This window comes from Protopterus annectens, chromosome 1.part0, assembly GCF_019279795.1.
Source record: "Protopterus annectens isolate FY-2018-M chromosome 1.part0, PAN1.0, whole genome shotgun sequence".
In the NCBI taxonomy this organism is placed as follows: domain Eukaryota; kingdom Metazoa; phylum Chordata; order Ceratodontiformes; family Protopteridae; genus Protopterus; species Protopterus annectens.
In genome coordinates this window covers 702,463,659-702,490,821 of record NC_056725.1, presented here as the reverse complement: position 1 = coordinate 702,490,821, position 27,163 = coordinate 702,463,659, and the positions used below count along the sequence as shown (strand labels likewise).

Genomic DNA, 27,163 nt, shown 5'->3' with positions numbered 1-27,163 from the left:
GATCTAAAGAAATTCAGGAACATATAAGAAACAAAGTAACTGACATCTATCAGTCTGGAAAGGGTCACAAAGCCATTTCTAAAGCTTTGGGACTCCAGCGAACCACTGAGAGAGCCATTATCCACAAATGGAGAAAACATGGAACAGTGGTGAACCTTCCCAGGAGTGGCCAGCCTACAAAAATTACCCCAAGAGTGCAGCGACAACTCATCCAAGAGGTCACAAAAGAACCCAGAACAACATCTAAAGAACTGCAGGCCTCACTTGCCTCAGTTAAGGTCAGTGTTCATGACTCAACCATAAGAAAGAGACTAGGCAAAAACGGCATGCATGGCAGAGTTCCAAGGCTGACTAAAAAGAACATAAAGTCTCGTCTCACTTTTGCCAAAAAACATCTTGATGATCCCCAAGACTTTTGGGAAAATATTCTGTGGACTGACGAAACAAAAGTTGAGCTGTTTGGGAGGTGTGCGTCACATTACATCTGGCATAAAAGTAACACAGCATTTCAGAAAAAGAACATCATGCCAACAGTCAAACATGGTGGTGGTAGTGTGATGGTCTGGGATTGCTTTGCTGCTTCTGGACCTGGACGACTTGCTGTGATTGATGGAACCATGAATTCTGCCCTCTACCAAAAAATCCTGAAGGAGAATGTCCGGCCATCAGTTTGTGACCTCAAGCAGCAGCGCACTTGGGTTCTGCAGCAGGACAATGATCCAAAACACACCAGCAAGTCCACCTTTGAATGGCTTAAAAAAACAAAATGATGTTTTTGGAGTGGCCTAGTCAAAGTCCGGACTTGAATCCAACTGAGATGTTGTGGCATGACCTTAAAAAGGCAGTTCATAGTCGGAAACCCTCCAATATGGCTGAATTAAAACAATTCTGTAAAGAAGAGTGGGCCAAAATTCCTCAACAGCAATGTGAAAGACTCATTGCCAGTTATCGCAAATGCTTGATTGCAGTTGTTGCTGCTAAGGGTGGCACAACCAGTTATTAGGTTTAGGGGGCAATTACTTTTTGATATAGGGGCATGTAAGTTTGGATATTTTTGTTTTCCTTAACAAATAAAATCATCACTTAAAAACTGCATTTTGTGTTTACCTGGGTTATCTTTGTCTAATATTTACATGTGTTTGATGATCTGAAACATTTAAGTGTAAAAAACATGCAAAAAAATAAGAAATCAGGAAGGGGCAAATACTTTTTCTCTGCACTTTAAGAATCTTATGGCCAAAGGCTGCATATTTTTTAAAACCACAGGGGTTTCTTGCCATATTCTAAAGTACAAGAAAAAATAAATAACAGAAAGATTTTTTTTTTATTTTTTGGCGGGGACGGGAAGTATTACCAACAATGGTAACACAAATTTAGAATTACACTACAACATGTACAGAAACAAGGGAGGATATGTAGAAAGTTTTTTGAAAGAGCTATATAAATAAAGAAAAATATGTTTACTCACAAACTCTACTACTACCCCAGAGTTTACAACGACCACAACCAAACGCAAAGGTGACAAACGAGATCTGAGGTTGTTAGGGGACTAGTGCACTGTGGATAAGGGGGGAGCTTGAGAGTTCGTGTTCCACAAGCTGGAAAATGTGGCAGAGTTGGATCCCAGGGTTGGAATTGAACCCAACAACTGAGGAAGAATGAAAATGACATCATCAGATATGCCTTTTTTCTAAACAATGATGCTACAAAGCTACATTCAGCTGATTTGGTGATAAAAAGAATGGAGGAGAATAGATTAATGCTCTCTTTTATAGCAGTTGTCCTCTAATGGACATGACTTGAACAAGTGTCTGTGGAAAAGATCTAAACAGTAACATTTGTTTCGACTGAAATTCCAAATCACATGCTATAGTTCCTGAAGCAGCAATGTTTATAATATGCTCCTGCTGACTATTCTTGGGTGGATTTTATCAACTCAGAAGGGCAGCTATGGAAGTTAAAGTTTCTGTAATCCCCATGTTTGTAGAAGGGAAACCTTAAGATCCTTAGGCCCTGATGGCAAACTGGGAAATGTAAGACTGTGTCACTTTCATGGGTTCAAGGACAGGGGGCGGGGTAGGGTAACATGTTACACACCTGGTTGATATTAAGCCTAATGTGCATTCGGGTGGTGAGTGCCAAAATTGGCACTTAACAGAGTTTGCTGCTGAGGCACACAAGTGTACCAAACAGACATGAGCGGTGCTATCTGAACTTTCTTAGTTATCAGCTACTATAATAAATAGATTTCCGAAAACTCTGAGGTCCCGAAAGTAGGCATAGGAGGGTCTGCATAGTTTGCTATAACCCTTGACTGTCAGTGGCCACCCACTACAGAAATGGCAGACTGAGCGGATTCCTGTGATTTGAAGACTGAATCAAGTGATTACCACCAGAATTCTAACGGTAACAAATTACTTGCCTGTGGGTCCTGAAAAGCTCTTCTTGTGCAAGGTAAGACAGCAGCACATGGTCCCTGATTCTGAGTGATTGAGAAGTTTTCACTTTTTGACGTTGTTCCCATCTGAAGATGAATAACTGACTAGCAGCCTATCACAACACAGCAATGAATGAGACAAGGGAGTAGACATCACAATGGACACTGAAGTGGAGTCATATCTGAAGGACGTAGGCCTGGCATTCAACACCCTTACTTTTATTTACCTCTCCTCTCTGGGATATTCTGATTGACTTTCAGGCCTGAATGTCCTACTTTATTTATTTACATTTGTTGACCGGGAGTGTCCGACTGGACATAGATCCACTTTCAGCAGAAGCCCAGGGAGAAAAGCTCCACAGTTAAAATAGACAGTAGTTACATTGGATTACATAGCGATTAACAATTTAACATAGCAATTAATTACAAACATATTTACAGATGACGAATATAGTACATCAGTCGACAACTAGAATCTTTACCTGTGAAGTACATAACAGACATTAACAAATGTTACAATAAAAATTTCCTGCTGTATAATAAGTACTAGGCTTATGAGCTTGCTATAATCAAGGTAGTTAGTAGGGTGGAAAGAAAGGTAGTGGTTGGATGGGGTGGGTGATATTAGAGTGGAAGTTGCAAGGGCATAGCCAACATGTTTTTAGGTGTGCTTTTAGTAAAGTTTTGAAGTGGGTGCATGATGGTACGAAGGTAATTGTGGGTGGGAAGGGAGTTCCATAATTTGGCTATGGCGCAAGAGATGCTACAAGAAAATCGCCAAATTCACCACAGGGGCATCCTACCGTAGTCACCACTGTCTCTCACTTGCTGAAATGGGCTGGCTTGAACTCCCTCATCTCCTTCAATGGTATCAACTCTCACTCGCCCACAAACTAGTAAACCATCCACTAAGTGTCCCATCCCTCCAGAATCTACTCCAACCCTATCGCACCACCAGAACACTAAGATCCAGCAACAAAAATCACTTGCAGATCACTAAAGCCAAAGTATGCCTTTTGAGTAACTTTGACAGTTTTCATTTTTTTAGTCCTTTCAAACAACCTGTATTCTTTATCAGTCTGTCAAATCAACGTTTTATTTATCTCTCTGAGATACTGCTTGCTGTATATTTGAGTTCGAGTATTGTTGGGAATTATGACTAGCAGCTGACACCAGTGTATTTTAAATATCTAAAACCATCGTCCTCGTATGATCTGCCAAAACTAACAACCTTTCTATTTCAATTAAGTATTCTGAGATATCACTATCTCTCCTGCTTTCATGCAACTTGTTGCCATTTTTCTTATGGTGATTTCAGTTGGATGGACTCAGAATAAACTACTGTAATGCTTCTATCTCACATCCACTATCTGTGGTTTTCATAACAATGAATGATAGGTTAACACATTATTCTATCTAATTGCACCTTCACTCTGAGTCTGAACTAACACTGCTACTTGCCTGAATAAATTAAATAGTCACTAAATACTTACCCCAAAGCTAACAATATGGAGTTAAATGACTGATATCCACACAAAAAACGTATGATGACGCATCACGAATACACACAATTTAAACACTCAGAGTATGAGGCTTTTTTTTGTTCAATCATGATTTTCAGAGCACAATGCGGGACTCCAGATTTGTCTGTTGCACTCGGGACATCTGGCAACCCTAGAACTACATGAACAAATGCTATAAATCTAAGAGTGGCAGACTGCACACGTTAAGTCTGCTGAAGAGTCTGATGTTGTGGCATAGAGGGACAGATCCCTGATTGCAACTCAAACCACTTATGTTTGAACACTATCTGAAACTTCTACTTAAAATAATCTGATCTTTTAAATTTTTTCAGATCATTCCATGTATGTAGCTATAAAGAAGGCCATTAGTTAAAAAAACAGGAATCTCAGGTGAGAGATTAGCATTTTTTTCTGCCTTACATGAACAGACTAAAAGAAAAAGACTGAGATTTAGAGAGGTGACTGTTTAGAATTATGATGCGAGTCACCATTTTCTTTAATTATGGGCATTCTGTTCTGTGGTGCTGCTCACCAACTGTTAAAACAATTCCTGGAGCTAGTTGAGCAATTAAATAAATACTACAAAACACATGCGGGTACCAGAATGAACTGTTCAGTGAACAATAATGGTCATTATTATTACCTTAAATAAATGCTTACAATCCTGGAGAATGAGTCGAGAGTCAAAGGTCTCAGACCTCATATTTTATAAACTGCACAAGTTCTACATATCCAGATTTTAAATGCATCACTAAAGTCAAACATGACCACCAGGAGCAACAGCTGCTAAATTTGCAGTAAAAACTAGGCTAACAAAAACCGCAAAGCAAAAAGTACAGTTGTGTACACTTACCATAAATGTAGATGTTCGAGTGCATTCACTGTTGCAGTCATCACATTTGGGTTATCTGCCTGCAGGTAGCCCTCAACCGGCCTGAATACCAGAGTCTTCGGATTTCTGCATTGGATGCTGTCGCTTCTTCCATGATGTCAGGGATATAAAATATGTAGCCGATGCCATTACATCAGTTTTTCTTGCCCCAGATGTCAGGTGCCCCCACAATAGGAACCAATTATATGGTATGGAACACCCCCAGCTAAAAGCAAATACACGTAATATAATATATACCAAACAAATAGGATAGGTAAAAGCCAAGAGAAGTCAGGGGGCTGGAGGGAGGGTAACTAGGACTGCAAAAGGACTGCACTTGAACATCTACATTTATGGTAAGTGTACACAACTGTACTATGTTCTTCGTGTTGCAGTCATCATATTTGGGTTGATTCCCAAAGCTAAGGAATAGTGGAGGTAGTTAAAGAGCATTAGGGCTAGCAATCAGTCCCTGTAAGACTGCTGTGGCAAATCCAGCTCTGGATTTAGAAAACATAGGCAAGTGATAATGCTTGGTGAAAGTATGTACAGAGCTCCAGGTTGTCCCTGGTAGGGACTCCTCTGAGAAATACAGTAGAGGTAGATGCAGCCCTGGTGGAATGTGTTCTTATCCCCTGTGGGGTTGGTTTTCCATGGTGCTTGTAGCAGGAATGGATGCAATGTGCTATCCATTTTGAAATGGCCTTCCCCTCTGCCCCTGCAGCAAAGCTGACTAGCAGCTGGTCAGATCTTCTGAGAGGCTTAGCCCTGTCCAAATATAATCTAAGCTGTCTGTACATGTCCAGGGAATGCAGTATCCTTTCCCTTTTATTCTGGGGATTAGGGTAAAAAGTAGGCAAATGAATGGACTGGTTCAGAGCCACACTAGACACCACCTTGGGCATAAATGACGGATTAGTCCTGAGGTAAACCCTGTCCGCATGGAAGATAATGAAGGGTTCCACTGCCATAAGGCCTGCAGTTCAGACACTCTTCCTGCAGAAGTGATGGCTAGAAGTAAAGCTGTTTTCCAAGAAAGAAATTTCAACTCTGCTGTAGCAGCTGGTTCAAAGGGGGGGGGGGGTAGTAAGTTTTTCTATCACAAAGTTAAGATCCCAGGCTGGAGTGGGGGCTCTCCTGAGGGGTCTTAAATTTTTGGCCTCCCTAAGGAATTGTTTTAGCAGAGGATGAGAGAAGGATGGCTCAGTATTATAATGAGCTGAGATAGCTGAGGCATGAATCTTAATTGAAGAGAAGGATAGGCCCTTGTGGAGCATTTCTGTTAAATCTAGAATATGAGATAAGCTGGGCACCGTTGTGGCCATCCCCTGAGACTGGCTCCAGGAACAGTATCTTTTCCGAATAGGATTTTCTAGTACTAGGCCTCCTTGCCTCAAGAATGACATCCAGCACCTGCTTACTGAGGGTTGCTAGAGGTGAGGTCAGGGAATTAGCCAGGCTGAAAGGTTCAGGGTTTGAAGCTGAGGGTGCAGAATCTGGCTCGTCTGCTGGGACAGCAGGGAAGGGGTCTGAGGCTGATACCATTGTTGTAGTACTGTCAGATTGTGCAAAAGGGGGTACCAGTGCTGTCATGGCCAGTCCAGTGCAATCAGTATTGTCCTTGGCTTGTCCTGTTTGATCTTTAGAAGGACCTTCGAGAAGAGAGACAGAGGGAGGAAGGCATAAACTGAGAGACCTTCCAAGGTAAAAAACAGGGCATTCACTTTCCAAGCTTGACTGTGGGGAATTTTGGTGCAGAATTTGTTTAATTGGTAGTCCTGAGGGGATGCAAACAGGTCCACCTCTGGAGTTCCCCATTTTTCCTCAAAAGCTTAAATATTTTGGGTTCCAGTTTCCATTCGTGTGGATCCATGAGATTTCTTCTTAAGTCGTTTGCCAGAGAGTTTAGTTTGCCTGTCAGGAATTGAGCTTGTAGGTTCACTTGGTTGTTCAAGGCTGTGTTCCACAGAGCCATGGCTAGTCTGCAGAGGGGGTAGGAATGGGTTCCCCCCTGCTTGTTTATATACCACATGACTGTGGTGTTGTCTGTCTTTACCAAAAGTTGTCCTGGAAGAATAAGGTCTTTGAAGGCTGTCAGAGCATTCTGCAAAGCTAACATTCCTTTTTGATTGATATGCAGGTGCATCTGTATTGGGTTCCATTTGCTCTGAATGCACTGCCCTGCCCTGCCATGTGAGCCCCCCATGCATAGTCTGATGTGTCTGTTATGGTTTGGGCGACACGGGGTAGAGTGAAAGGGAGTCCCTTGTTCTGGTAGCAGGCCACTGCCCACCAAAGGAACTCTGCCCTTAGGCAAGGAATGATAGGAATCATTGTTTCCAGGTCCTGAGAATGTTGACACCATAGACCTTTTAGATACCATTGAAGTTTCCTCATATGCAGTCTTGCATATAGAATTAGCAGAATGCAAGAGACCATGAACCCCAGGGCTTGCAGGATTTTCCTTGCAGATAGCTGGGTTTTTGTGGCCAGTAGGTTGAAGTAGGTTGTCAAATAAACGTGTTTCTCTGTAGTGAGGAATGCCATCTGGGAAGTTGTGTTCAAGCTTGCTCCCAGGAATACAATCTGTTGGCAGGGTAATAGGTGTGATTTCTTCTCATTGATGGTGCATCCCAGTGAAGTTAGAAGTCTCTTTACAAATGCTAGGTGCTGTAATAGCAACTCCTGACTCTCTGCCTAAATCAGGCAATCGTCCAAATATGGGTGAATCTGAATATTTCTCTGCCTGCAAAATGCAATGGCATGGAGCCTGCCCTGAAGCGTAGGTATTTCCTGCAAGACTCCCTGATTGGGATGTGCAGATAGGCTTCTTTTAAATCAAGGGTTACCAGCCAGGCATCTTTAGCTAGCATAGGAAGAAGCTGTTGACGAGTTAGCATTTTGAATTTTGGAACAATCAGAAAGGTGTTGAAGATAGACAGGTGCAGGATAGGACGCCAGGAGTTTTCTTTTCTGGGAACCAGGAACAGTCTTGAATAGAAACCTTGTTCCCTTTGTTCTGCTGGGCAGGTTGAATAGCCTTGATGCTGAGGAGAGAGAGCACTTGTTTTTGGGCCTCCATCCACTTGGGGGGGGTGGGAGAGAGTGGAGGTGGAATCTGTATCTTTGGGAAACTACGTTTAAAACCCATTTGTCTTGGGTAATGAATTCCCAGTTTCTTGTATGCAGGGAGAGCTTTCCTCCCAAAGGTGCAAGTAGCTGAGCAAGGTTTGGAGGAGTTAAGGATAAGTCATTGTGCCATTTTTCCATAGGGGGTGGCTTACTACTCCCTGCTTTGGGAGTGGGAGCCCCCCACTGCTTAGATCTGTGCATAGTCTGAGACTGAAGTCTTGGTGGTCTGCTGCTCCTGCGTTTGGACTGAGAAGGCTTGGAAGAGACTGGAAAGGACCAGTTCTTTGAAGGCCAACGCCTACTGAATCTTGGTGGCTGCACTTGTAAGAAATATTTAACAGATTGCATATATTTAGCTTTTTCCTCCATTCTTTTAAGAACTACTTCTGCTTTGTTGCCAAAAAAGGCAGTCTTGGTTTAAGGGTGCATCCAGTAATCTGGCTTTAACATGATCTAGCAAGTTTTGCTCCTTAAGCCAAGTATGCCTTCTAAGTACAGACCCAGTGACATCAGCCCTGCAAGATGCATAAAAGCCATATTGCAAAGTATGTTTACCAACTTGGTCAGCAGAATGCATTAACTCTTTTAAATCCTTGTGTTCAGCCCAGTCAGTCAGGAATCAACATAATTTTCTGTTTAATTAGTCCCATAATATGTTGCTGATACTTTAACATATGAAACTGGCAATTTAAAGCCCTAATGGCCAGAGTAGCAAAGGTGCATACCTTCTTACCCAATCTGTCTAAAGCCCTAGAATCCCCATCAGACGGGGTAGGATTTTTGGCAGTAGTAGCCTTAATGCTTTTAGGTCCTTGGGAAATGGTCTCTGGATCCGCAGTAGGATTCTTGAAGAGGAATTTGTGAGAGTCAAGTACTCTGTAGTACCTGTCAGGTTTCCTGGGAGCTGGGGGAAAAGTGTCTGGGGTAAGGCTGGATTCCAAGAAAACATCACCTACAATCTCCAGAACAGGTGGGATAGCTAGAGGCCTGTGCTGAGGCAGGTTTAAGAATTCCCTAAGTCTCTTTTTGGACTGAGAATAGTCCTGGCTTTCCCAGTGGAAATGTGTCCTAAGGGTATGCAAGGTTTCACCAAAAGAAAATCCTCTGGAGGGGAAGCAGAGGGAATGGAATCCTGTGCAGCAGAATCCTTATAGGTAGATAAAGGTAAATCCTGGTAGTCAGAAGGAACAGAGATATCAGATTCCTGATCAGAAGAATCAGAAGAAAAATCAGTTCTAAGTCTCTTAGAGGGGGAAGGTTGGCTTCCCCTAATTAAGGTAATAAGGTCTTCAGCCATTCTAATCATTTGTTTTTGAGGCATGTGAGCCTGAGAATGTGCTTTGGTCGTCAGTTTTCTAGGTGTAGTGCGAGCTTTAGGCCTGAGTAATTCTGTATTTTTAGCTTGAAACAAAGTCGTCGGTTTGATATGAAAACCCATAGGCCTGAATGCAACCTCAGAAGCTGGTGCCAGCACAGCGGCTCCAGCCCCATCCAAGGTAGAGACATCCGCAGGTTCCATAGTCGAAGAAGCATCTCACGGCATACCAGACTCCGAATGGGACTCAGCAGAGGCCTGCGAATCTGTAGAAGCTGTATCAGGAAATGCGAAAGCGCCTCACTGAGTACCGGTGGACTGGCGACTAGCTTAACGGAAGCATCGTCGGCAGTTTTGGACCTATGCGGTCTGTCTCTGTCTTTATCCTTAAATGTTTTTTTCAGAAGATCGGTAGTCGGAAAGCTTAACAAAGCCATTTCGGAGTACGGAGATCGAGAATTAAAGTATTTAGCTACAAAAATAGCCCGATGAATAGTTCGGGCATTGAACAAGGCACAAAACCGACAGCGAGGGACGTTGTGGTCTGGGGCTAAATAGTTGACGCAGTAAGAATGAAAATCTCTATGAGGTATTTGCTTTCCACAGGCAAGACAATTATTAATTTTTTTCTGACATTGATTAGAAAAAGAAAAAAGGATCCCCAACAAGGTACTTATCGTTTTGAAGACTTCAGGTCTGAAACTCGAAAATGAAAATTTCAGGAGTCGGCCGACCAGCACTTGTGAACTGCTTCTGCTTCGGGCACCTCACAGCAAGAAAGACTGATGTAATGGCGTCAGCTGCATGTTTTATACCTCTGATGATCTGACTTCATGGAAGAAGTGACAGCATCCGACGCAGAAATCCCAAGACTCTGTTATTCAGGCCGGCTGATAGCTGCCTGCAGGCAGATAACCCAAATGTGATGACTGCAACAGTGAAACACGAAGAACATCAGGCTAATTCTTACAAGACAGGCATCTGTAAATACAAACATGTATTAAAAAAAAGGAATGAGTAAAGCAGCCTCAGTTTTGATGCAGATAAAAGGGCCTAAATGTTGGCACTATCAGCCCTGCACCTTAACAGCTGCTTCAAGGATGGTCTGAACCAATATCACCAATTCATTCTTGCTGCCTTCAGATACAAAGAGGAAGAGACAAAGAATGGCACACTGAGTAAATATATATGTAGTGTGCTTGACAAGACTACATCTCCTAACATTAGGAACATCGTTTGTTTGACGACAATAACATTTAAAAATTTAAAAGATAAGGAAACTAAAAAAAAAAGAAGTTATGTCTTACCATAACATTTCATCTGTGTTGTTGATCTTCTTCCATTCATCACTGATGGGTTCGGAACCGAGTCAGCCTAATACCAAACTCACGTGCACCAAAAACTCTTGAGCTAAGCTGCTACCCACAATGCCCTTCTCCCAGTTACCTCAGATCGAGTTTGCATGAAACATATAGAAGTAAAAAGCCGAGGCCATTTCTGCGCAAAAACCCTGAAAGCACCACAAGGACCCATAAGATCCACCAGGAACCTTTGGTGGGGGACGTAGGGTGGGACGTGATGAATGGAAGAAGATCAACAACACAGATGGAACGTTATGGTAAGACATAACTTCTTTATCTGAAGTTGTTAATCTTCTTCCTATTCATCACTGATGGGACAGAATCCCAAGCTACTTGAAAACCTGGGTGGCCCTTGTGGAAGAACATTGCTGAGTACCATTTAGCCAAAGGCAGCTCTTCCCCTGGAGACCATATCCAATTTGTAATGTTTGATGAAAGTGTGAGGTTTAGCCCAAATGGCTGCTGCGCAAATGTTCATAGAGGCTCTGGAGTGAAAAGCAGCAGAAGTTGCTATGGCTCTCGTTGAATGTGCTTTGATATTGACAGGGTTAGGTTCATTCGCTTGTGAGTATGAAAAGGCAATACAATCTCTGAGCCATTTTGATAAAGTGACTTTTGATACGGCACATCCCATTTTTGGTCCAGAGAAGGAGATGAAAAGTTGCTCTGACTTGCGGATAGATTTAGTCCTATCCAAGTAAAAATGTAATTGTCTATGTACATCCAATGAATACAGACAGTATTCTCCTTTATTGGAATAATTTTGGAAAAACACTGGGAGTTCAATGGACTGGTTCACAGAGAAATCAGTAATCAATTTGGGGAGAAAAGATGGATTAGTACAAAGAGATACTCTATCTTTATGAAAGATTAAATACGGATTCCTGATGCATAAGGCTTGTAATTCTGATATCTGTCTAGCTGATGTGACGGCCACCAAAAATAGAGATTTCCATTACAGAAAGTTGAGGTCACATTTTGCAGCAGGCTCAAAAGGGGGTAAAGAGAGAGACTGTAGTACCAAGGAGAGATTCCATGCCTCTAAAGGACACCTGATTGGAGGTCTGCTATGAAAAACTCCTTTGAGAAAGGTCTTGCATATGCAGATGGAGATAAGTGGAACGCCTTCTAAACCATTATGAAAATTGGAAATAGCTGCTAAGTGGACTTGAATGGTAGAAGCTGATGCTCCATTCTCAAAAAACTCAGAAAGGTATTGAAGTATGAGACACAGAAGCTGAGAGGGGGTCTAGCATCTGTTCTTTAGACCAGAGAGCAAACTTTTTCCACTTTTCTCTATAAAGTTTTTTGGTGGATGGCTTATGGGAGGCCAGAATAATATCGCGAACATGTGAGGAGAGGGTTTCCTGATGACTAATGGAAGTAGAGAAACAAAGCTGTCAGCTTGATAGTGGACAGATGTGGGAGAATCAACCCTTGGGGGTGAGAAATTAAGTCTGGACGAATGTCCAGGATCAATGCAGGTTGTAACAGGTGAGGCCAGAGGAAGGGGAACCACACTTGAGGCCAGAATGGGGCAATGAGGATCACCTTGCATCTCAACTGAATTGCTTTCTGCAAAAACAGGGGTATCAAAGGAATTGAAGGATAAGTCAAACCGTCTCTAGGGGACTGCCCCTCTGAGGGGAAAGAGGGCAAAGAAGCTGCTGCATTTGTTGCTCAAAGGGGAAACGAAGAGACTGCAGCAAGGCTGCCCCCATTGGCTGAAAATTTTTGCTGTCACGTTTGGATTGAGAGACCACTTGTGTGGAAGGAGACTGCATATGCTCAGCCTGTCCGCAATCATGTTGGAGTTCCCCAGGACATGCGTTCCTATGAGAAAGTGGTTGGAAGCTATCGCCCAGTGCCAAATTCTAATGGCCTCTCAACACAGGAGGTAGGATTTGGTTCCTCCTTGTTTGTTTATGTACCAGACTACTGACCTATTGTCTGACAGTATTGCAATCATTCCCAAAGAAAGGAGCGGATGTAGTGGCTGCACCGCCAACAGCACCCCTCTCAACTCCAGAACATAGATATGCAGGTTGGCCTCTAAGCTGGACCACGTGCCTTGGACTGTCTTTCCCTGAAAATGGCCCTCTTCAACCTATCAGGGAAGCATCTGTGGTGACCGTGGCATTGGGTTGAGGGGCCTGGAAGGGGAGATACCAAAGTTTTTCGTCTGGCCTCATCCATCAGAGGAGATCTTGCCTGCACGAGTTGGTAATGAGGTTTTGGACATAATGTTAGAGGGATGTAATAGCCTCTGCAGATTATTCTCTGCACCCACCGATCTTTTGTAATAGAGTGCCAGACAGTTTGGTGCAGAGAAAAATGAGTCCCAACTGCTTCCAGAGGAAAGCAATCGAGCAACACTTCAGGAGCATTGATAAGACCATCTGGAGAAAGTACCCCTGGAGTCTTGATTTCGGGGACCCCTTCTGCCCCCAAAGGGGCATCTTCCACCACTGGAACCCCCTCTGCCTCTAGGGGAATCCTCACCACGTGCATTGCGGAAAGGACCTTGAAATTTTTTGTGCCATATTTTCCCACTCCTCTGGTTCCTGGAAAAAGAACGTTATGAGAGCGGAAAGCCTGCAGTAAGATAGACTCCTCCGAGGAAGGGTTAGAGGGCTTTCAGCCACCCCTCTGTTTCAATATTTCCAGGATGTCTCCAAAGGAGACATCATCAGGGGGTGACCATAGGGACCCCACCCCATCATCGTAGTCCGTATCCTCTGTGTGAGGGACTCCTCAGGAGAGTCAAGGTGTTTCCTCTTACATGCCTTCGTCAGAGGAGGTTCCTTCAGTGGGGATGTCTGAAGAAGACATGGAAGGAAGAGTACCCTGAACTGGAATTTCCTGCGGCTTCTGCTCTCAGTGTCCTGGGGAGGTGGCTCGTGGTAGCTGCAGCCCAGAGGGACCAGGGGGGAGTTCTGACAGAGGAGGAGCGCTTCCGGAAGCAAGCACCCTCTCCATCACTCAGAAAGCAGGCCTGTCCGAAGAGAAATGGCAGCTCGGAACCGAGTAGGACAATTTAGGAACTGGGGTCACACCCCCGCTCCGTCGACCTCAAGCAAGAATGGGGCAGGCGTTGTCCCTGGATCTGAGGATGGAACCGATAAAAAACTTGGAACCGTGCTCAGAACCGAGGGTTCCACCCCCCCCCCCCCAACCATGAGACTGAGAAAGGGACGGTTCAGATGAAACCAAAATCCAAAGGGGTTGCCTCGAAGCCTCAGTGAGGGTCACTGTCAGTGCCGAGGAATGGGTTTCCACCAAGGACGTCAGAGCAATAGGCTTCGGAACTGACGGATCAGGAGGAGGAGTATAAGTGGGAGTCCTAGGAGCAATAGACCCAAACCCTAAAGTGAGATGAGTCTTAGGAACGTTTATCCCTCTGGCTGTCAACAGCTGGTCCAGCAGGCACACCACATTGAATTCAGAAAGATTTCTGGTGGACCTTGTGGACACTCCTAAAGAGGAGTCAAGCCAGTCCAGAAAGGGGCTATACATCTGGCATAAGAACAGGTTCAATGAAGGGGAGTACCGGGTCCGTGGTGTTTGAGTTATTGGCACCGAAGTCTCTAACTTGGAGACAGGTAATAGAGGAATCAGTGGCGTCGAGAAGGGACTCGGTGCCAAGGAGGCACTCGGAGTCTAGGTTATTATTGATTCCAAAGGGACTGTCGGAACCGCCTTTGGTGCGGTAAAAGGTGAAGTTGGTGCCAAAACTGTTGAAGAAAGTAAAGTTGGAGCCGTAGTTGTCACTGTAGATAGGACTGGTGTCGTAGAGGTCGGTGCCGAAGGTGGCACCGACTTCAAAGTTTCTGTAATATCTATGACACTAGATAAAGAAGCAACTGGAGCAGAGCTCGAAACAGAAGCAAAAGTCATAATCGGAGCCGATGAAGCAATTCTGTGGTCCATTGAAGATTTGTGGCCCTTGTGTTTATGGGACTTGCCCTTATCACCAGCCAGTGAAGAGGGATATGAATGGGGGCGTTTTTTGCCCTTCACTGAAGGGGTTGAGACCTCCACTACAGAAAGGGCCTCTGAGAAAGGTGAGACTAACAGGCCTTTCAAAATCAGTTTATTCTTTCTCTCGTTCAGCGTCCGCTAACTAAAACTTAGGCAAATCTGGCAAGGAGGTTTCACAGAGAGGTGAGGAAAAGTACAGTTTTGTACCTACCATAAATGTAGATGTCCGAGAGGTATGCATCTGCAGTCCTAACATATGGGTTGTCCTGCCTCAGGCAGCCCTTTGGTCGGCCGGATTCCAAAGTCTGGGTCTGGCCTCGGCTGATGTCGCACTTCACCCGACGTCATAGCTGCTGTCAATTGGGTATAAAGGCATCAGCCGACGCCATTTTCCTCAGTGTTTCTTGCCCCAGATGCCAGGTGCCCTCTAGGAAGGCTAAATTTGGATAAATGCAAATGATTCCAAACAGTAGAGAGCAAACAAAAATAAACATGCATATACATATATACAAACAAATACACCATAATAGATTCCCCCAGCTAGCTACAAGATGGGCAAATACCCTAGGAGTACCACAGAGGGAAGGAGGGTGGGTAATCCTGACTGCAGATGCATACCTCTCGGACATCTACATTTATGGTAGGTACAAAACTGTACTATGTCCTTCAAGGATGCATCTGCAGTTCTAACATATGGGTAGAATACCATAGCCAAACTGGGGGAGGAGGCACTAAGAAGATTATGGTGTAGTTAAGATCCCTTGCAAAACAGCAGTGGCAAAACCTGCTCGGGATCTGGAGTATAAAGGTAGATTATAATGCTTGGCAAATGTATGCACGGAGCTCCAAGTAGCAGCCTCTAAAATGTCTTTGGCAGCCACTCCTCGTAAGAAAGCTGTAGTAGTGGCTGTAGCCCTTGTGGAGTGAGGCCTGATGTTTTCTGGAGTTGTCTTTCCATGAAAAGAGTAACAAAATCTAATGCAATTTCCTATCCATTTTGAGATTGTCTGTTTTGAACTTGCTTTTCCTTCCATTCCTGTTGCATATGCTACCAGAAGCTGGTCAGTTTTTCTATTGTTCTTGGTTCTGTCCAGGTAGTAGCGCAATTGCCTGTGCACATCCAAGGTGTGTAGTAATCTTTCCCCCCTGTTCTGTGGGTTGGGGAAGAATGTTGGTAGGTAGATTGCTTGGTTCAATGATACCCTGGAGACCACCTTTGGCATAAAAGTAGGGTTAGTTCTCAAGGACACTCTATCCTGATGGAAGATAAGGAAGGGCTGTACTGCCATTAATGCCTGTAATTCAGAAACCCTTCTTGCTGAAGTGATTGCAAGCAGGAAAGCAGTTTTCCAAGATAAGAACTGTAATTCTGCTGTTGCTGCTGGTTCAAAAGGGGGCAGTGTTAACTTTTCTAGCACAAAGTTCAGGTCCCATGTAGGCAAAGGTGGCTTCCTTGGAGGCTTTACATTTTTAATTCCTCTCAGAAACTGCCTGAGTAGAGGATGAGAGAAGACTGGAGGATCCATGTTGTATTCTGCTGAAATTGCTGATGCATGAATCTTAATGGAGGAGTAAGACAGGCCATTGTGGAAAAGTTCTGCTAAATATTCCAGGATGTTAGCTATGTTTGCTAATGATACATTTTCTCATTTTGCTGCACTCCAAATGAGGTATCTTTTCCATTTGGCTGAATAAGTTTTCCTTGTGGAGGGTCTGCGAGCCTCCAGGATAATGTCTTTAACCCTCTGAGATAAATCTGGGTTATTTTGTTTTATGTAATATTCCAAGCAGCTAGCTGCAGTGTTTTCAAGTTTGGATGCAGGATCTTGAAGTTGTTCTATTTGGCAGTAAAGGAACTAGAGGTAGAGGCCATGCGTGTGCCCGAGACATACTCCTCAGTAGCGGGTACCAATGCTGCCTCGGCCAGTCTGGAGCTATCAGGATGATCCTTGGGTGATCTTCTTTGATCTTCAGTAGCACTTTGTGCATCAAAGGAAGAGGTGGGAATGCATATGCTGTCAGGTTTTCCCAACTGAAGGACAGGGAGTCCACCTTCCAAGCAAGTGGGTGGTATGTCCTTGTGCAGAATTTCCTCAATTGGTGGTTGTGTGGGGATGCGAACAGGTCTATTTCTGGTAGCCCCCATTTCTTTGTAATGGATTTGAAGATGTCTGGATGCAGCATCCATTCGTGGGCATCCGTGGTAGTTCTGCTTAAGGTGTCTGCTAGTATATTTTCTTTTCCTGGCACAAATATGGCCTGGAGCTGAATGTTGAGGTTCAGGGCCACATTCCACAGGTCCATTGCCATCTGGCATAGAGGATATGAATGTGTGCCTCCCTGTTTGTTGATATACCACATGACTGTGGTGTTGTCCGTCATCAGCAAATGACCTTGTTGAAGAAACTGTCTGAATGTCTGAATTGCCTGTTTCACTGCCAGCATCTCTTTTTGATTTATGTGTAGGTTCAGCTGGTCTTGTGTCCACAGGCCTTGTATACATTTGTCCACCATGTGTGCCCCCCAACCGAGGTCTGAGGCGTCCGTGGTGATAGTCTGGCTTGGGTGAGGGCTGTGGAAAGGCAGTCCTCTGTTCAACTGACAGGCCTGAGCCCACCACAGGAATTCTTGCTTCAGGCATGGAATTATTGGAATTTGGGTTTCTAGGCTGTGCTTGTGCTGAGACCATAAATTCCTTAGGTACCATTGCAACTTCCTCATATGTAGTCTGGCATGTGGAATCAATATTATGCAGGATGCCATGTAACCCAGGGCTTGCAGGACTTTCCTTGCTGTAAGCTGGTTCTGCGTTGTTAATGCCATGAAATAGAGTGGTAGTTGCTTTTGCTTTTCTGCTGTGAGAAATGCCATTTGATTTGATGTGTCCAGTTCTGCACCCAAGAAAGTTATCCTTTGGGATGGTACCAGCCTTGACTTTTTCATGTTGACTGTGTATCCCAGGGCTTGCAATAGGTGAATAACCTTTTCCAAATCTTTTCTTAATTTGATCTTGTTGTCCGCTTGTATCAGGCAGTCGTCCAGGTATGGATAAATTTGAATTCCCTGAAGCCTGCAATGAGCAATTACTGATGCCAGGCATTTCGTGAATACTCTGGGCACAGAAGATAAGCCAAAGGGCAATGCTGAGAATTGATAATGCTCTGATCCTGCAAGAAATCTGAGGTATCTTCTGCAATCTGGTTGTATAGGGACATGCAGGTATGCCTCCTTGAGATCTAGAGTCACCAGCCAAGACTCCTTGCCCAGCATGGGAAGAAGTTGCTGTAGGGTCAGCATTTTGAATTTTGGAACAATGAGATATGTGTCCAGAGCGGACAGGTCGAGAATAGGTCTCCATTGGTTTTCTTTTCTTGGTACCAGGAAAAGTCTGGAGTAAAATCCTTGTCCTTGTTCCATAGACGGTACCTTTTCTATAGCTCTCATCCTTAGTAAGTGGTTGATTTGTCCTAGAGCGTTTGTTTTTTGGTTTGGTGGTAGGTTTGGCATTCCTCTCTTTCTTGGCAGAGTATGGAAGTGAAACCTGTAGCCTTTGTCTATTGTCTGTAAAATCCATTTGTCTCCTGTAATGTAATGCCAGTTTACTGAAAATAAGGCTAGCTTTCCGCCTAAGGGTGCTTCCAGTTGTTCCCTGGTAGGCGGTATCAGAGCCAAGTCACTGTGACTGTCCTGTGGAAGTGGTAGTAGCTGGATCTGTGGCAGTACTTCTCTGGTTGTTAGGCTGCCACTGACGTCCCCTGTAGGCACCTCTGGATTGACCTCTGCCTCTTGGGCGCCTATTTCTGCCTCTCTGTGCTCTGGAGGTGTCTGGAAAGGACCAATTCTTCGAAGGCCAATTTCTACTAAACCTCGTAGGCTGGACCTGTAAGAAATCCTTGACTGTTTGGACAGATTTTGCTTTTTCTTCCACCTTCTTTAACACTTGCTGTGCGGGGGAGCCAAACAAACTGTGTTTCTCCATGGGAGCATCTAGGAGCTTTGACTTTACATGGTCTGGTAAGGATTGCTCTTTTAACCATGCATGCCTTCTGATCACTGTACCAGTCATAGCTGATCTAAAGGAAGCCTCCAGTGCATCATAGCCGCATTTTAAGGAATGATTACTGACCTGCTGAGTGTTATGTACCAAATCCTGAAGGGACTTACGGTCTATAGGTTCAGGAGAGGACAGTTTTTTATTTAGCTGATCCAACAAAAATTCCTGATACTGAATCATGTGGAATTGACAGTTTAAGGCCCTAGCCGAGAGAGTAGCAGAAGTATAAACTTTTTTACCCCATCTCTCTAATGCTCTAGATTCTCTTTCAGAGGGGAGGGGGTTTTTGGCAGAGGCAGCTGCTACAGCTTTGGGGCCCTGTGAAATAGTTTCAGGATCTGCAATAGGAGCCTTATACAAGTGATAATGTGTGTCCGGGACCCTGTAGTATCTGTCGGGCTTAGCAGGGGCCGGGGGAAGAGAGTCAGGGGCAGTACAAGCATCATTAAATGCATCATCCACAACTGTTAGTACTGGAGGAATTGCTAAAGGCCTATGCTGTGGTAAATGTAAAAAGGTCCTTAGCCTTTTCCTAGAATCTGAAAAATCCTGGCCCTGCCATTGAAATTGCTCTCTCATAGCATGCAAGGTTTCCCCAAAAGAAAATTCCTCAGGAGGAGAGGCAGAAGGAATGGAGTCTTCTGCGTCAGAGTCCTCATATGGAGAATAAGGGCCTTCTGGAGGATTTGAGTTTTCTGAGTCATCCGAGGACTAATCTGTTGAAACTGGCTCAGGGGGCTCTGCTCTAGGCCTCTTCTCTGGAGGGGGATGAGAGGCCCTGTCAGGGTGAGGTTGGGATCCCCTGATCAAAGAAATGAGATCCTCTGCCAGGCTGAGCATTTGGGAACTAGAGCTAGGCCTGTGTGAGGGGGTTTTAGCAGATTTAGCTGCTTTAGCCCTAGAAAAAGCCTTGATAGACATGGATGCAGGGGGCCTAGCAGCTCCACGTGCAGGAGTAGATATGTCTAAGGGAATAGTATCTGATAAATCCTGAGAACCTGCAACAGCAGGTGGAATTTCAGTAGCAGATTCAGCCATGCTGGGTGAGGCCTCGGTTGTAGGAGGCATGCTTTCGGCCGAAGGAAGAACCGAGGACTCGGTTTCAGCCGAAACTGAGACACTCGCGGTTGGCTTAACCGTGGTTTCGGCCGAAACCGCGGACCGCGAGTGTCGGTCCTTTTCCTTACGCTTTTTAGCTAATAGTGAAGTAGGAGTCTCCGACGGCATGTTGTAAGCAAAAGCGGGGCCGAAAAACTCCTCTGCAAACTCCGACCGACGTCTAAGTGTCCGTCGGTTGAAGGAAGCACAGGCTAGACAAGCTGCTACGTCGTGGTCTGGGCCTAAGCAAGGAAGGCAGTAAGAGTGGAAATCCTTATGAGGTATTTGTTTCCCACAAGTTAAACAGTTATTTACTTTTTCTGACATCGGCTGAGGCAAGAAAGAGTCCCCAACGGGGTACTTAGCTTTTTAGAAGTCTTCGTAGTAGTAATCTCTGGTTCTGACCGACTGGCACTTGCGAACAGCTTCTGCTTCGGGCACCGCGCGGCAAGAAAGACTGAGGAAAATGGCGTCGGCTGATGCCTTTATACCCAATTGACAGCAGCTATGACGTCGGGTGAAGTGCGACATCAGCCGAGGCCAGACCCAGACTTTGGAATCCGGCCGACCGAAGGGCTGCCTGAGACAGGACAACCCATATGTTAGGACTGCAGATGCATCCTTGAAGGACATCCCCCACACAATACACACAATCATTGTGTGAGTCACTGTTAGGGAATTTGCCATTGCAGGAAGTGCAATGTTTAAACCCCTAAGTCCTTTTTTTCAGACATATCCATACACACGAAGAAACAAACAAACCACTGACTAAAGGAAGTGAGAAAAGAGAAGAAGAAGATACCAATGATGGTATCAAACTATACCACAAGGATAGGAGAGGGTGTACCAACGATGGTATCAAACTATACCACAAGGACAGGAGAGGGCGTACCAACGATGGTATCAAACTATACCACAAGGATAGGAGAGGGCGTACCAACGATGGTATCAAACTATACCACAAGGATAGGAGAGGGCGTACCAACAATGGTATCAAACTATACCACAAGGATAGGAGAGGGCGTACCAACGATGGTATCAAACTATACTACAAGGATAGGAGAGGGCGTACCAACACTGGTATCAAACTATACCACAAGGATAGGAGAGGGCGTACCAACGATGGTATCAAACTATACCACAAGGATAGGAGAGAACGTACCAATGATGGTATAAGAAATACCAAACGGGTAGAGCTAAACAGATAAAAGAGGGTAGAAAATGAGTTATCTTAGGAAAAAAATTCAAAAAATACACAAATATTTACAAAATATGACAGCTGGAGAGCTCGGTGAAATGCTGCTAGATGGCTGTGCGGCAAACGAGATCTGAGGTTAACTGGGAGAAGGGCATTGTGGGTAGCAGCTTAGCTTGAGAGTTTTTGGTGTACGTGAGCTTGGTATTAGGCCGACTCAGTTCCGAGGACTCAAAACCGAATCCATCAGTGATGAATGGGAAGAAGAGCAACATCAGATGTAGACGTTTTCCAACACTGATGACCTTACTGCAAAAATGGCTCAGTATCTAAGGGAAGTTGTCTACTGTAGGCAAAGAACTGCTACACTTATGTACTCAGAGGTAGCTAGAGATGCTTGCAAGTGTTACAGGTACAGATGCATGAATGACTTTTCCAGTGTATTCTCAGGGGCAAGTTGGTGTATCATTGTGATTACATTAACACAGGCACAACCTTAATATACAAACATACAATATTACTCACAAAACTAAACCCCAACCCCCACATCAGAAAGTGTTGTGGGGGCTATCTGCTCCCTATCTAAAGAGAGTAATTCTGAAGTTGTCATACTTCAAAGCAAGGAATAATTCACTGGAAGTGAGGGAATTCTATTTCAGAACATTGGGTTCAGGCAGTAGAGTAGTGCATGGTGATATTTTTCACACTAATGTTATCAGCACACAACATATTGCCACCCACCACTCTATGGCTGACCCATTTTCAAACATGAAAAAATGAAAGGGGAGACAATTTCTGAGCAAGGTGTCTTGGATCCCAGATAACTTTGCACTATGACAAAATGACAATGTCCAAGCAAGATAAGGTTAGAATATGTGTGCCTCCCTAAAAGCAAAAAGGCTCCATCCCCCACAGGACAACAACAGCAGCAAGGTTGCCAGTACCGGTGGCACAATGTAAGCAACAGTGGAAGAAAGCACATGGGCCTATGCCCCTAGCTTTCAGAGTCAAAAACAGACTGAAAAAAATAATAGCATACCTTGTGAGTCATTCAGATGTATGGCTTTCAAGTATTTCAAACCAACAACTCTATTGAAGTAATCCAGCATTCTGAATAAACCACTTTTGCTTGACAGATCATATCCTGGTAGATGTCAAAAACAAACAGAAAATTATTTAGTTTCTTAGACAGAAATTCTACAGGCTTTTTTTTAAGTCAGGAAAAGTACAGCCATGTAAGCAACTCACCATAACAGTAGAAACAGCTCATGTTTGAGCAGGATTAGTGCTGCATTCCTGTTCAATGGGAATTACATCATCAGTAAACCCCTGGCCCATTTTTACATGAAGTTGGGGTGTCATTCAGGGACAATGATTACACCACACCCAAATGAGTGGGATATGTCAATACCATGCAACCGGGGGGGGGTGTTCACTCTGGATTTTGCCTCTCCCCTTAGCAACAGAACTTTTCTTTGCAGTGTACCATGTCCTGTGGGAGAAGATGCCTGACAGCCTTTAGAGAAAGGGACCTATGATCGGTAGAATGTTCTGCTGCATGACTCTTTCTGGATGATCTGCTATGGATCCTTTAGTCTGCCCTCAGGCATGAGTTCAAGTATCTAAGGACCACAGTGACTTTGCACCCTCTTTCAGGAGAGCTCCGACATTAGACTGAACATGACTTTACCTTCTGCTCTATGACATGAGAAAGTGTGCTGCTGCTAGTCTTGTCAGCTTATCATGTTTCAGCAGAGGCTGCCAGATAAGGCTGGGGCCTAGGAAACCACTTCATAGGTAGCAGCATCCACAAAAGCCTGTCAGGCATCATATGCATGACCTAACTCCTTAGCATCCTTTCAGAGGCTCCCCACTCCCTTCACCATTACTGTTGCTATTACACATTCAAAGTAACTATTTGCAACATTTCCAGGCATTAAACGTGACATATCAATACTTTCAGATCAATATCCTTTCTCCAGCACTGTGAATGCATTTTTCTTTTTCATACTAGAGTGTTACTTTTTTTAGTTATTAGATAACTTCTATTGCAATCATTCCCGTTCATTTACAGAAAGTACATCAGTAATCATCCAGATCTAATCCAACCATCCTGGGATGAAAGCTACATACAACTTTAGTTTCTCTTGATAATGCATTTCCCACAACAATTACCTACAGTTACTCTTTCCACAATAACAAACAGTAAACTCTGTACCCTCCTCCTTTCATTGCACTTGTGACAATAAATCTGCTCAAGTCTGTGTCTCTGTTTACTTCCTGTTTTTTACCTTACACAGCGCTCTCTGGCTTCACTTTCAAATACCCTCTGTCAGCAAAACCAGACAAAATCGACTAGTGTATTGCCTTGCCTTTCACAATACGTGGCTGACCTCGTCAACTTACTTCTCTGGCTGTCATGAACTCATACCTGCTTATTCTGTCACTTTTCTAACGTTATTGCATTTGGGGTCAAAATCTCTCATATCTCCCTTTCCTTTTAATTATTATCTGTACTGGCTCAATCCTGACATCTTTGTTTTCCAGCTTATAAACTTCACAGATCTCTAACAGAAGTATACCACACTTTCAATGAACTTTACAATCCTACTTCAGTCACATACACATCCTTACCCTGACCAGAACTTTGCCTTCCCCAGTGATTGGCATCACCAAAAAGGGACAAGAAGGCTACTGTTCTTTAATTTATCCAATACTGTTTAATGAGACAGTTCAGACAGCTCTACTATTTCATCAAATAAAACATCTTAGACATAAATTGTATTCATTTGTGCTCCAAAATATCAAATCTTTTGAGAGAGTCCCAATATGAGGAGAAATGAAATTCATGGCATCACTGTACATTATCCCACTGACAATAAAATCCTCAGTCAATGCCACTCACCATTTTATAAAGTGTATTGTCCTTCGATGTACTTTTTACTTAACTGGGTCTGCCACTGCTGGTCCTCCACATCTGCACATTGTATCAGTATCCAGCTTTCATCTCTCACAAACTGTATATACTTACAAAGATTAACAACTGGATATACTGAGATTTTATATCTATTTTTATAACTGAAAGGTGAATCTTCTTGTGAACATTATGTATTAACTTAAACAGCTTCATAGTCATGGGCTTCATATATTCAGAAGTTCAGAAATGACTAGGCCAACAGCATAGTTTGCCATTTCAGAGATGTACACTTAATCTTTACTTGGTTAACATCCTTCATAGCAAGCACCCTATACAACCAAAAAAACTCTGATTAAACGTGGGTAAATTCAAAGTTGTAGGAATATTCAATAACATATTTACAGAAAATCTCTACAGTAGTGTAATCATTCTTGCTCACAAATGAACTTGTAATACTGCCAACAGGTAGATTTACTCACTTCAACAAATTCAATAAATTAGATAGGCATGTTTCTGAAAATATGCATATTATGGGTGTTACATTTTCTAACACAGTCATATTTTCCATAATATAAATAATACAGGCACTTATCATAAGAAAACTTCTTAAGCATAAGCCCCCTGTACTAAATATTTAATATAACAGATAATGTCTCCATTATTATACTCGGGTTGAAACTTACATTTTTGCATGTTTTTCCATTAACACTTTTTGATTGCTTTCCAGCTTATAAACTTCACAGACCTCTTTTTTATTTTGCACCATCAAATTGCAATATGTAAGAAGAGTACCCGCTTAACTGTTACATCTGGCATAAAGAGATGTAGGAAGGCAGTTTGGCAGGCTAGGAAATACAATTATTTATTCTGCACCCATGAATTGTCTAGAAACAAAAGTCAATTAAGAGTGTCTCATATTGTTCTTGTTATAAAGGTAGCACTGACTTGTTAATAAAAAACCTTCTGTGCTGTCACTAAGTGTTATAAGCTAGCTTTCTTTGTGGTCTTCTAGACCGAATGCCTAGAAAATACCTACGAATGTCACAGCTACTTGTTGATAAGTTGAAACTTTCACCAAACATTAATGTTTGGATGTTAACTCCAGGAAAAGGGCATGCTTTGGCACTTAGGCATTCCAGCATTCAGCCTTTTCAGCTTTAATCTTTTAGCCCTTCTCTGGTTCTGGGTTCTAGAACTTTACAAGGTACTACTTGTGATTCTTCCCAACAGTACAATCTTTTGCATAAGACTCCCAAGAGCAGATGTAACAGATATGTGCTGACTACATTCTCAGTCTGCTGCTGGTACTAATCCAATCCCCCTTGTCTGGACGGTTACTCTCATCCAACAGCAGCTGCTGATGTTTTCAGTAACATGTACAATCAGATATTTGTGTAGGTCCATAGGTAGTTACTAGACAGTCCAAGAGATTACTAATTTGGCCCTGAGCAATAACTTGCTCAGGGTCACACAGTATGCAAATGAAAGTGGAAAGATTCAAACCTTACACCCTTGGCATTTGAAGCTTGTACTTTTACACCTTCGGGAACAGTACTCCACAAGTCTGATGCATCTTGGGAGAGTGGGCAACCTGGATTGCTAGACATTTGGTCTATCCACCAAAGAACCCCCCCCCTTTAAAAAAAGAAATCTCAGAACTGGGATCAGAACCAAGTGCAGATGCTGAATCCAGTCTGATCTGGAGTGTGGCCAGAGGAAGCATGGTTATCCCAAAATCCTAAGAAATTCCCTAGAAGATGTATGGCTTTTATTGGAGAACAAACACCCTACAAAACAATTATGTTGGGAGGGCTGAGAGAAGATTTCTGAAGGTTGATATGAAAACCCAGAAGATTCTGGACTGTTTGTACAGACCCTTGACAACTGGAAAAAAGAGTCAACACAAATCATCCAAATAAGCAAAGATATGAATGCCTCGACTTGAAGCCTGCTATAAGCAATAACTGAGGCAAGGCACTTTGTGAATACCTGTAGTGCTATGGAAAGTCCAAAAGATAAGACAGAAAACTGATAATGTAAACCAGGCACAACAAACCTTAAAATATGCATGAACTACTTGCCAACAGGGATATGATGATAGGGGTCCTTTAAATCTGGCCTTACTATAAAGATTAAGGTGGAAATTAGAGGAACAAGGGACTGAAGAGATAACAGTTGAAATTCAGAATCTTGGCAAAATTATTTAAAAAGTAACAGTCCCATACAGGTCTCCAAGTACCTTCCCTTTTTGGTACCAGAAAAATCACTGAATAAAAGCATCTCTTCCACTGGAAGAGAGGTACTAGTTCTTTAACTCTTTGGCTCAGCATTTTGTGCTGAATGGATGGAAAAAGAGAAACTTGGCTCACTGGGCATGGAGAAATACCCTGCGAAGGAAGAAGGAATTCCTACTGCCAAGTGTAAATGAATTAGATTCAGAACCCATCCATCTGTAACAATCTGGTGCTGCAAAGGAAGATGAGCCTCAGAGAGATGTAGAGGTTGCCAGAGTAGAAAAGGGGAGAGGCCTGAGAGGACCAACAGTCACAGTGATTGACAGGATTGTCCTTGAGTTTTTTGGCTTCTGTTTCTTCTTGGAGCCTCCTTGCCATTGTTTTTTTTTTTTAAATCCTGTTTAACTAGCGCTTTGCTGCTTAAATCACGGCTTATTGAAAAAGGGAGCTGAGACCATTTTAACATCTTCAGGAAGACTGCAAGAATGAAGGAAATCCATACTTCTTGATACTGACCCAGAAGCAACAGCAGCAGCTCTATAGGATTAATCAGCAGCATCATAAGCATACTTTAAAATGTGCACAGCAACTTGAAAAGTAGATGCAACAAATGTATTTGTGGAATATTTACCTCAGAGAATGGTAGGTTAACAACTTAAATTCAGTAGGTTCTTAAAAGATAAAAGTAAAAATTTCAGACATATGAACTTGAGAGTTTAAAATCCTGGAAGTCAATGTACTAGAGGAATACATTTTCTCCTCCAACTTATCTATTGCTTTCCATCCTTGTCAGAGAGAATGGGGGTTAGCAGCAGTAAACTGTTTAGCAGAAGCAATTTTGGATAAGGAAACCACAACAGGGTCTGCTTTAGGAGTTGAAACCAAATGTTTATTACTCTTAGGTATCCTATATAACCTGTAAGTCTTCCTAGGGGCAAGAGGGTTGACTAACAGGTAAGATAGATGCCATGAGAAAAACATTCTCTAAAGCAGGCAACACAGGAGGAATTGCTTCAGAACTTGGCATTTCCAGCTGTAACAAATT

The 27,163-nt window shown here is 43.3% G+C and overlaps 1 protein-coding gene across 2 annotated transcripts in view; it reads right to left on the bottom strand.

Annotated features, from left to right (window-relative positions):
* Positions 1–27,163, bottom strand: part of LOC122794156 (endonuclease 4 homolog) — a 1,200,618-nt gene that overhangs the window by 9,873 nt on the left and 1,163,582 nt on the right. For both annotated transcript variants that reach the window (XM_044062356.1, XM_044062362.1), the window contains exon 8: positions 22,007–22,111. In XM_044062356.1, the coding sequence (XP_043918291.1) occupies positions 22,007–22,111 (105 nt within the window). The remainder of the gene's footprint in view (positions 1–22,006; positions 22,112–27,163) is intronic.